This window comes from Macaca nemestrina, chromosome 3 (genome assembly GCF_043159975.1).
Source record: "Macaca nemestrina isolate mMacNem1 chromosome 3, mMacNem.hap1, whole genome shotgun sequence".
Taxonomy (NCBI): domain Eukaryota; kingdom Metazoa; phylum Chordata; class Mammalia; order Primates; family Cercopithecidae; genus Macaca; species Macaca nemestrina.
In genome coordinates, this window is record NC_092127.1 from 173,851,018 (window position 1) to 173,863,140 (window position 12,123).

Sequence of the window (12,123 nt, forward strand, 5' to 3'; positions counted from 1 at the left end):
AAATCTCACTAATAGCTGGGAAGAACAAGCCAGTCTCTGTAACACAGTGTCCCAGAGGATGCTCCACAGTTCCAATAAACTTGGGTTAAGTGGCAGTTGCAAATGCCCTTTTTGTTTTTCTCATCTGTCGCAGATCCTGCTATTACTATGAGTCAAGCCACTACAGACACCGCACGCACCGAAATTCTCCCTTGTATGTGAGATCACGTTCAAGATCGCCCTACAGCCGTCGGCCCAGGTAATGAGGCATGTCATTTTCCTTCGGCTCCCTTTATCCCCTCCTTGAGATGACAAGATGTTCTCCAAAACCCTATACCCCTCCCCATATTATTATTCATTTTGCTTATGCAAATTGAGGTGGTTGACTTAGTGATGAAGTTATGTTTCCCAGGTATGACAGCTACGAGGAGTATCAGCACGAGAGGCTGAAGAGGGAAGAATATCGCAGAGAGTATGAGAAGCGAGAGTCTGAGAGGGCCAAACAAAGGGAGAGGCAGAGGCAGAAGGCAATTGTAAGTGGCCTGGAGCTCACTTTTATTTTAAAGTAGGGTTTCTTCTTTTTCTGTGTGCTTTTTTTGGTGATAGATTAGAAAATAAACAAAAGCTAAGTCTTTGTTAGTTTGTTAGAACAGGCCATTTTCAGCCTTTTGGCTTTAAAATATCCGTTAAGTCTTCAGTCCCCGTTGACCTAACTTATTGGAAAACAAAATGTTTAAGTCAGTATATTTCTCACTCACAGTTTCATTTTGAAGTTCGTTACTGTTTTCACCTTCTTTTTTGAAAAATGGAGGGAGCAGAGATTTTTTTTTTCAGTCAGATATTGGTTCTTTCTGGTCACAGGATGAGTTTTTCTTTCTGTTTCCTGTTACTTCTCTCTTTGAGTGGAAATGAGGAGGGATTGCTATCTTGTTTCAGTTTTTGTCTTTTTGGCCAGCAGGAGACTTAAATTGTCCATGAGGAGACTGAGTTCAAGTTGGATTTAAAAGAGGCAGGGGAGGAAGAGTTGCTAAGAAAGTCATCATTTCTGGCCGGGCGCAATGGCTCACGCCTGTAATTCCAGCTCTTTGGGAGGCCAAGGCGGTTGGATCACTTAAGGCCAGAAGTTTGAGACCAGTCTGGCCAACATAGGAAACAGGAAATAACATAGGAGACAGGAAACTTTGTCTGTACTAAAAACACACAAATTAACCAGGCGTGGTGGCACATGCCTGTAATCCCAGCTACTTGGGAGGCTAAGGCAGGAGAATTGCTTGAACTGGGGAGGTAGAGGTTGCAATGAGCTGAGATTGCATCACTGAACTCCAGCCTGGGTGACAGAGTGAGACTCTGTATTAAAAAAAAAAAAAAAGAAAGAAAGTCATCACCTTCTGTGTGATGGTCGCCATCTAACTGGGTAGTTGACACACCCACATTTCTTACGAACTACTTTTCAGTGACATTTTATGGATTTCAGCACCACTTACAAGGAGGTATTATATTCACTTGACATAGAGACAGTGCTGACCCTTCTGTGTAAAGATCCAGGTTATGTTATATTTATTTGCTCTCTGAAGATCAGTACTCATTTTCAGCAACTGCTGACTAGTAGGTAGGCTTTACCCCAGCTCCCTACTGCTGTTTATCAACCTAGACTTTGGATGGCAAAAATAAGGCAGTCCAGTTGTCAAAATCCAGCCCATGCCCATGGCAGACATTCCTAATCGATAATGGAACTCTTTTCCATTGAGCCCCTTCAGAGCTTTACGATCTTTTCTGACATGGTGCTCTAGGGAACCATGACTAATCAATGAGATATAGCACTGCTTTTATTCAGTGCAGCTGCTGCCTGTCTGTGCTAGCCACTCAGAGTTAGCTCGGTGAAGATCAGCTTTTGACATATCTTGCATCTAAGCTAGCCACGGCTTAGGGAAATGATTTTTGACTGTAAAGGTTAGATTTATATGTTATCTTTAAGAAAACTCACTAACAGCAACACAACTTTGCAAAACCTATATAAAAGAGCTGACTAATGGAATCAAAATCAAGCATTGGCCAACAGTTACCAGCTGGAGGATAAAGGTTAAATGAGAGATTTGCTTAACACAGGCATTTAAGGAGAAAGAAGGGAGAAGTAATTGAACACTTGGGCCAAAGTTTTGGAGGGTTTGCTGCCATTTAACTTTGAATCTACCTAAAACTGAATCAAAGGCATTTTGCAAATTACAACAATTTGCTACATTTTTCTCAACTTCCAAATGAGCAGTGATATTAAGATTTGCCAAAGTGTCATTAGTTAACACTTATGAAGACTAATGAAAATTAAAATTCAATTTTTCTAATGTCACTGTATTTAATTAATGGTGTATTCAATAATTATAATAACTCACATTTATATAGTGCCATATAATTTACAAAGCCTTTTAATATGGCACATTATAATCATTACAAAAGAAAATCATGCTGAGCAAGCATGTAGGAAAATGACTATTTTGGTGTTTACAAATTTATATATTATAAAATCCTTCATTTTTTCCCTCAAAAATAGGACATTAAAGAGAAAGATTAATAGTTTCATCATAAATTTGCTTATATGGCCAAGACACAACATAGTTATAACTAAAGCCAGATTAATATTTTAATCAAAAGTATGTAAATAAATGACATGTATTTATTTTATACCTTCTAAAGATGACTAAGTGCCAGATATTAACAAAGAAAGGAAGGGAGGTGTCTTTTTTGTTGCTAGTTTGATCCTTTACAAATAGAGCAAGTAGTGTCATTGGTCTAGATGAAACAAAAGCACCCTGAGGGTGACCAGCCTCAGCTTGGAAGCAGATGCTACCCTATTGTTCCTTTGTGTTACAAATGTTGACTAGTTCCTCTGTTAATTCTTAGATGAAAATAATCTGTATCAATTCTCTTCCAAAGCACACTTGTAATACAAGTGTCAACTTGGTTTGTATTAAATCATTTTACATTAACTAGACATTTGTGAGAATTTTGACTTTAAAGTTCATTTTTGTTTTTGAAAAGTAGATTGAAGGAAACCTAGAACATAGAGATTGTTTACTAACAGAGTGAACTATAAGTGATAAGTGCTTAATAAAGATTTGGGACTTACTGTTTAACCAATTTCCACTTGGATAATTACATGCTATTTCTATTGAACATGAGTGAAAACTCATAGCTCTTTCTGTAATAAATATCTGCCATGTGGTTGGGATATAAAATTAGGAAAGACATGGCCCCTGTATCCAAGGAACTTCAACTCTACTGGCAGACAAAGATACACAAACAGGCAATACAGTGTGATAAGTGCTATTATAAGGGGTGCATCTGTGGCACTGTTGTGGTAGTATACTAGGGGGCACCCAGATCTGTGTATGAAGGAGAACCTCAGACAGGGTGAGATTAATCCAGATCCTAAAGGGAGAAAGGACAAAGGTTTTCTCCCCCTGCAGTGTCCAACATGGTAGCCTTTAGCCACATGGCTAATTTGATTGGGTTATATTACGATGTACTGTGTGATTGGATTTAGAAGACTTGGTATAAAAAATAGTGTAAAATACTTCATTAATCTTTTTATATCAATCACAAAATGATATAATAGTTTGGACATGTTGAGCCCAATATAATATATTATTAACATTGAATAATGTTAATAATATTTTTACTTTTTTTTCATATTTTTACTTTTTTAAATGTGGCTCTTAGAAAATTTTAAATGACATATACTACACTGTATTATTACTGGACATTGCTGTTTTAGACAGAGGCTATAGCTTATACTAAGTCTCTAAAAACGAATAAGGTATATGGAGAAACTACTAGTCATTTAATTAGAACACTGAGACACAAAAGGGGCAAGAAATAACTCTAGAGGGAACAGTGGAAGGTAGCATAAAGGGTCGTATAATTCATACTAAAGATTTTGAAATCTGTCTTGAAGGCATCGTGGAACTATTTAATGAGTTTACCCACATGAATTTTTTTGGATTCATTTCCTTCCTCCAAATGGTTGGCTTTCCAGCGCCATAATGCATCCCCAAAGTATATTTTTATGGACTTGAGTGCAGGGATACATGCAATGATTTTTAACTGATTTGAAAAAATTAACTTGAGAATTCATACATGGAAGAGCTAAGGGAATGAGGACAGTCCAGACCTAAGTTGGTCAGGTAGGTGATGTTCTTTCAATTTTTGAAACACCCTTAAAGTAATGAGTAAGAAGTAAATTACATCTAAGATATCTTGGGTGCAGTGTTGGGTTATCCATTAATCAAAGCAATCATATATTTAGGGAACCAGAAAAACAGAGGCTCCAAAAGGCAATAAAAAAAAAAACACTTTAGAAATTTAATAATTGTTATCTTACAAAATTAAAGGCATCTTTATAAACCTTTGTCTGCATTACTTCTATTTTGAGTTCCATAAGTAGGAGGTGTTTTAGGAAATCTGTAAACTTTTCATTGCTTATGTTTCTAAAATCCTAATTGAGCCCAAGTTGAGTGAACCAAATCCAAAAGCAAAGAGAATGCTAATAATTAGTAATTACCAATGCAAAACCATATATTGTGGTTGAATGTTACCATTGTTTCGGTTGGCACTTTCCTTTAATTTCCATCCAGACTCTTTCTCAAAAAGCAATTCACTTTCTGCCTTTCTCAGACTCATAAGCTTGAAATAATTCAGGTTATATTGGGACTCTGCAAGCCAGAGTTTAGTACTTAATGTCTAAACTGTCACTGCTCTAATTTCTTGTGGAGTTCTAAGTCCAACTCCATTTGCAATCTGTACAGTTTTCTGCCAGAAAACATGATAATGGGATGTTAATTTAAAGGGCAAATCTAGACATTATGATACGGCTCAGCACTTAAAACCAAAACCAGATGTGCTCGGGCAGCAATGACTGCTACTTTACTTCTCAGTTGGTCAGTGTCCAGCTCAGAAGCCAGGGACAGTGTATTGCTACTGATAATTATAAACTTCTTCCAAATGGAATGAAAAGAAATTGTGCAATTACTCAGAGTTCTTCCTTTTTTTTTTTTTTTTTTTTTTTTGGGACAGAGTCTTGCTCTGTCACCCAGGCTGGAGTGTAGTGGCGCAATCTTGGCTCACTGCAAGCTCCGCCTCCCAGGTTCACGCCATTCTCCTGCCTCAGCCTCCCAAGTAGCTGGGACTACAGGCACCCGCCACCACACCTGGCTAATTTTTTTGTATTTTTAGTAGAGATGGGGTTTCACTGTGTTAGCCAGGATGGTCTTGATCTCCTGACCTCATGATCTGCCCTCCTTGGCCTCCCACAGTGCTCAGAGTTAATCTTTTTTGGAGAAAATGAGATAGCTTTCTATTCAAGCCTCTTTAAAGAGATATTTTATGTGGGTGAGTATATGTTATATTATGACTCTAAGTTCAATATTTAGAAATGTTCAGTTTTATGGCAAGATGAATAAATTCTAGAGATCTGTTATACAACATAGTACCTATAGTTAACTATGCTATTGTACACTTTAAAAATGTTGAGAGGATAAATTTCATATTATTCACACACACACACACACACACACACACACAGAAAAAAAAAAAACCACAAATACATTTTGAAGGTGATGAATACATATAGTACCATGATTGTGATGATGGTATCAAGGATATCGGCATATGTCCAAACTCATCAAAATGTATATGTTTAATATGTACAATTTTTTGATATATCAATTATACTTCAGTGAAGCTTTTTAAAAAAGTAGTTATGCATACTCTTATTCTATAGTTTTCATGTTTTCTGACTTACCAGTATGTTTACTTGCATGTTAGCTTTTATTTGCATCTTACCTCTTAAATAGACTAACCTGGACTTGCTCACATTAACCAGCCTTAGACGCTAAGCAGGGATAGTAGCACACGGTACATGAGTGGGGGACACTTTGGAAAAGTTTAATGCTACAATTTTGTTTTTTGTCTAAGAACACCACCTAGTAGTAGGCATTTATTGAATACCTGCTGAATTAGGTTAGATAATCAATATTAACGGCAAGACATTTTTAGCCTTTTTTACAATCTTGGTATTTCTTTCTATCTGCACCTTTCCATGACCCTCCACTCCACTCACCTTTTCTTTTAGTTGGAATACACCATATACTCAATGGTATTTATAATGTCTTTGCAGTTTTTGAGGCAGTCAGGTTACAGCTAATCTAGGAATGAACACCAGTATTTCACTGCCAAAGTTGTTATGTAGTTTCCTTAGCATAGAAAAAAAGATTTTTACATTATTCTGACTTGCAAACGTAGAGAGAGCTAAAATCTACATTATATCAAGCTCTTCCTTGTTACCTAGCATAATAGAACATTTTAGAGAGATCACCCATTAAAAAGCATCAAATGCAGTACTTGGCATAGATAAGAATTCAACAAATGTTCATTTCTCTGCTACCTTTTCTCTTTTCTTAGTCAAAGCCCTTTTATCAGGAGTAGTTTATTTGATGAGAAACAACCACTGTATGTTTTCCTCCAGTAACCGGGAAGCTCTAGACTCTTTTTGATAAAGATTTTAGTAATGTGAAGTCAGTTAATTCAGTCATTTTTTTGTTTCTTTATTTATCCGCCGTGTTTTGGTATAATGAGGATTTACTATAGCTGTTAATGCAACGTAAGCCTTCAATTTTATTATCCACCCCATCAGCATACTAGCTTTTGTGAAAACTGAAGCTAAAAGTTATTTGATAGATGTTCCATCCTCCTCAATAGGGAAAACTGGTCTGAAAATCATTTTTCAAGGAGCTGTTTCCAAAGGTTTAGAGTTCCTCCAAGCCTTTAAGAAGTTGAAAATGTTATTAAGCATTTTGATTTCTTTTCCTTTCATCTCCTGTTTAGAAATTAATGTCTTGAAAAATTGGCTGCAAATGTTAAGGTTTTTTAAAGATATCAAATCTATTCATCTGTCTAATACAACTGCAACATGTTTAAAAGAATCAGTTCTTTGCTAGACATTTTGGCCAATCTTAGAAAGATTTTTGTCTTTGCTTTCTAGGCGTTTGGATGCCTTTTATTTTCATTTTTAGCAGTAGGAAAATCAAGCACTTCAATAATTTTCTCAAATAAGCATTTCAGCATGTATCCAATCTCTGATCTTTGTAAAGTAGCGAGGCATGGCCCCATTCCTGTGCTTCATAAAAAGAGAGGTAGAAAAATAGGCAACTCAAGTAATTGTGGAACACCCCTTCGGTTTCCTGTTTCTTCCCTCTAGGTTATATCTTCTTTTTACTGTAGAATGTATCAGTATCCATTATAAAAGGTCCTCTGGTTTATATTTTGTATGGGATCGTTGTTGCATACAACTTCGTATAAAGCTGCAATTCAGAGACTGTCCCAGTATGTCTGCATATGGGCATACATATGGTCGATTTTCACTTTAACTTCAAGTTTCCTTGAATACATAGGCTGTGTTTATTCCCATAATAGTAGTTGAGCAATTTCTTTGCAATGGCTCAATTTCTTTCTCTCACGTCTGCATTTCCCCCCTTTCTCTCTATACAGTAGTAACTTTTCTAAAAGGCTCATTAAAAAAAAAAAAAAAAAATTCCTTAACACCCATGAAAGCAGGCGCCAGGAAGTTTAAGTTTAGATAACAGTCCCATCACATTTGGCTGTTTGACTAGAGCTGGCTGCGTAAATAGAATGGAATGTGGTGTTATGATTCCCTTGCTCAAGTGTGCATCGATGGTCTGGGATGTGCCTCTCCATCCATTTCTACTTCCTGACTGCCAGGATGTGCCTGGTGCTCTGAAGCAGCACAATCACAGCCTTTGATTGAGACATACAATCTACATGGAAGGGCATCAGGCAGTTACTCTGCATTGGTTATCTGCTTCATCTGGTCATTTATTTAGTCTCAATAGCTATTGTTAGTACAGTTATGTTTTACCAACTGTTTGTTATCTCCTACCTACCTTTGATTTTCAGAGGCGCTTTTTATGAGTGAGATTCCTTCAAACATGTAGCTGCAAACATGTAGCTACTTCTTACACTTAAATCTGTAAAAAAAAAAATTATGGAAATCTTTGTTTCTTCACTCAACTGAGCTCCCTGAGCAACGTTTTTTGTTTTTGTTTTTGTTTTTGTTTTCTGTGATAAAGCATCAAATCTAACTTTCCTTCTCCTTTGTGTCGGATAGTCTTACGGAATAAAGACCACACTTAGGCATCTTTGATGTAATGAAGGGAATGGGATGAGTGTTCAAGATGATTGATTGATTCATAACTGATTGATTTTACAACAGATATTCATTGATAGTCTGTTATGTTTCAATGCTTTATTTAAAATACAGTAGTGAAGAGAACAGATATGGTCTCTACTGTCATGAAGCTTTTATTATCCTGGGGAGGTGGACATTAAACAGTAGATAAACTATGAATTACAATTGGAAAGGAGAGTTTTCCATAAGAGCAACTAATAGGAATTCTGACCTCATTGCAAGTCTCAGAAAAAATGTGATTGTTGAGCTTAAGGTTGTTGTAGACAGTGTGTGTATGTGAGAGGCTTGGGAGTGCTGCAGTGTGAATAGGGTGTTCCAGGAGCAGGGAGAGTGTGTGCAAAGGCCTTGGGAAGGAAGGTGCACAGTATATACCAGACTAATAGAAGCTCAGTGTGGCTGGGAAAGAGAGTCACAGAAAGAATGCGATATGAGAGATAAAGCCCGTGATGACAACAGGTCCAGACCACACAGGGCCTTGTAGGTCTTGTTAACGATTTAGATCTTTCATTAAACGTTGTGAGAAGCCTTTGGAATGTTTTATAAGTTAACAGACATCATTGGATTCCTGTTTTCTTAGCAAAGACTATCGCAACAACAATGGAAGAATAGATTGGAGAAGAATAAACGTGGACACAGATCCAAATTAAGAGATTTTTTGTTATACTAGTCCAGAAAGAGAAGCTGGAGGCTTGGCTTAGGACATATGGAATAAAGAAAATAGGTTAGAGAGAGATTTTGGAGAAATAAATCAATAGGACTTGATGAGTAGTTAGACATGCGGAGAGGACCAAGAGAAAGGAGTAAAGGGAGGTACTTAAATTCCTTCCTAAATAACTGGCTGGATTGTGTTCATTTCACTAATACAAGAACATTGGGAAAGAACCAAATGGGGAGAGGGCAAGGCTGGAGGGTTGGGCTTCGGTAAGGTTGGTGTAGTGTGAGGTTCCTCAGGCACAACCAACCTGAAGTGTCAAGTAGATAATTGATTATTTGCACCTGAGGCTCAGGTGGACATTAGGATACTTTCCTAATAAAAATAGAGGCAAGAATGTTATATATGGTAGAATAAGACCAGACATTGGTAAGCTTATCATCCAGGAAGATATAGGGTCTGCGAATTGTTCAGTTACATTTCACAAATGCTTGTTGGGTGCCTACTTCTTACCAGATTCTTGGTCAAACACTGGGCATACGAAAATGAAAACCATTCAGTAAATAAGACAGGGTATCTTTTTGCTTTTAGCCCGAATTATTCTTTTCATCACCCAAGACCAGGGACTCTCAGTACATCCAAAGAAAACTCTTGGGCAAGCTAAGTCTGTACCTCAGTTCTCTGCTTCTAGTCTTTGCTTCAACCCAACTTAAATCTCTGCAACCTTAAATTCATTTTATCCTTGTTTGTCCTTAGTATACAAACAAACTAGATGGTGAGCACAATCTTTATATTAACTCCTTATGTTCTTAAAACTTTGAGAGACATCATAACTTTTGGCCTTATCTTCTTGGAACAAGAGATGTAGGATTGCTTCCTACACTAAGAATGCATTGCTGTGCTTTAAAAAAAGAATTTATCCTCAGGCTATAAAATATTATTCCTGTATTTTGTAGGTTATAAATTACTGATGACTTTCAGATTATGACGATATTGACTCCACTTGTGAAAATTAGGCCACACCCCTCTAGTCTATTCCTAAAATAAGACTAGATTTATTGGCAAAGTGAAATTTATAGCCTCTTTTATTTAGCTCTTATTCTTCGGAGACTCATGGCTTAAAATGGCCTACATTTTAAGACTTTATTTCTTAAATTATTGTCTTTGGACCACCTGCATCAAAATCGCTGGGGTGTGCTTGTTAAAAATAAAGGTTGTAGAACCTTATCTTACATTTTTTTTTTAGTACAACTGGGATAAAGCCCAATAATTTGCATTTTTAACCAGCACCCCAAGTAATTTTTATTTATAGTAGAGTTTAAGAACCACTCTTTTGAGGACATCAGAATTTGTTCATCTCATTATTAGAATTCTGAGTTAATGAGAAATGTAATAGTTTTGTAAGCCAGGTCAGTTTCATAATAATTTTGATTAATAATCAAGTCACAAATGTTCAAATATTTAATAGGTATTGTTCCATGATTTTAAAAAAGAGTGCATTATACAGACTTCTTTTCTAACACATCAAATTCATCTGAGAGTAGAACAGAGACATATAGGAAAGGTAGAAAAGAGTAGAGGTGAAGAGAAGAATGTATGTGAGTGAAAAGAGATTGATACTGAAGAAATGGGAATTAACACTTGGTTCAAATGTAGTCTTTCCTTCCATTGTAGTGTATGTTTTGCTCTAATTGCAAAGCTCAGTGGGGTTTCTTATGCATGATTATACATTTATGAATGTTTTTAGAGGGTTAACTTTTTTTTTTTTTTTTGAGATGGTGTCTCACTCTGTCGCCCATGCAGTGGCACAATCTCGGCTCACTGCAACCTCTGCCTCCTGGGTTCAAGCAATTCTCTGCCTCAGCCTCCTGAGTAGCTGGGATTACAGGTGCCCACCACCACACCTGGCTGATTTTTGTATTTTTAGTAGACACGGGGTTTCACCATCTTGGCCAGGCTGGTCTTGAACTCCTGACCTCAAGATCCACCAGTCTCGACCTCCCAAAGTGCTGGGATTACAGTGACGTGAGCCACAGTGCCCAGCTGAGGGTTAGCTTTTTTCCCATCTCCAGAACCAGCAAAACTCTCTCCTTCCTTCCCCCCATAGGAAGAGCGCCGTGTGATTTATGTTGGTAAAATCAGACCTGACACAACACGGACAGAACTGAGGGACCGTTTTGAAGTTTTTGGTGAAATTGAGGAGTGCACAGTAAATCTGCGGGATGATGGGTGAGAATCTTCAAGATTATTTCTTGTTTAGAAGTTGACGTATGTAAAAAATTATGGCCATAAGATTACTGGAATGGGAGTTGCCAATGTAAGTGCTTTGACAGATGACATGTTGAGTTCAGAACCTTATTTATTTTCTTTCATCCCTATTTATTAATCTTTCTAGTTGAGATTTTCTGTCCCAGAAATAAGTATTTAGCTGCTTGACAGGACAATCACACTGATAAATGGATGCAGTGGCTCAGACGTTGGCACTGGAGAAGTCTCACAAAATAGAAAGGGTTACAGTCCCGTATGCTAATACTTCTTAACCAGCTTTGAACTTCTCTTCTTTGTCCATTTCAGAGACAGCTATGGTTTCATTACCTACCGTTATACCTGTGATGCTTTTGCTGCTCTTGAAAATGGATACACTTTGCGCAGGTCGAACGAAACTGACTTCGAGCTGTACTTTTGTGGACGCAAGCAATTTTTCAAGTCTAACTATGCAGACCTAGGTATGGATTTTATTGTACATGGAATGAGGAATCCATAATGTAGAGCTCAAGATGGGAGCAAACATAATCTGTCGGCATCTTGGGTTGAACCATCACTTTATTTTACTAAAGGGAATGTGTGAATACAGATTTTTAAGAAAAATGTATAAGACAGTTTCAGAAGAAAGGGGCTTAGGTTTTGGCAAGAAAGGACAGAAGTAAATTCTTTGTACTGTCTACTCAGGTGCTGAAAATTGTGGTAGGTATATATGTGGATATTGTGTGTTTCTACATGTGTTCATGATTTGTGTACGTGCGTTGTGTGTGCATGCAGCTTTATATTTTGTGAGGGCGTGTATTGTGTGTATCTGTGTGGATATTGTGTGTGTCTGTGTGTGTGCTGTCTGAATATTAAACATGTATGTGTGTGGTATTGTGCTTTGTGTGTGCATGTGTTGTGCAGATGTGTGTGGCCATGTGTTTATGTGTGTGTAGGTAGGTATTGTATGTGTCTACATGTGTTTATGATT

General features: G+C 37.2%; 1 protein-coding gene across 18 annotated transcripts in view; it reads left to right on the plus strand.

Annotated features, from left to right (window-relative positions):
* LOC105487840 (PPARG coactivator 1 alpha) overlaps nt 1-12,123 on the plus strand; it is a 716,435-nt gene that overhangs the window by 660,223 nt on the left and 44,089 nt on the right. For all 18 annotated transcript variants that reach the window (XR_011621420.1, XR_011621419.1, XR_011621421.1 and 15 more), the window contains 4 exons: nt 134-238; nt 392-512; nt 10,996-11,117; nt 11,463-11,614. Coding sequence is in view for 13 of the 18 variants with exons in the window: in XM_024794754.2 (XP_024650522.1) it covers nt 134-238; nt 392-512; nt 10,996-11,117; nt 11,463-11,614 (500 nt within the window). In the remaining 5 variants the exon portion in view is untranslated. The remainder of the gene's footprint in view (nt 1-133; nt 239-391; nt 513-10,995; nt 11,118-11,462; nt 11,615-12,123) is intronic.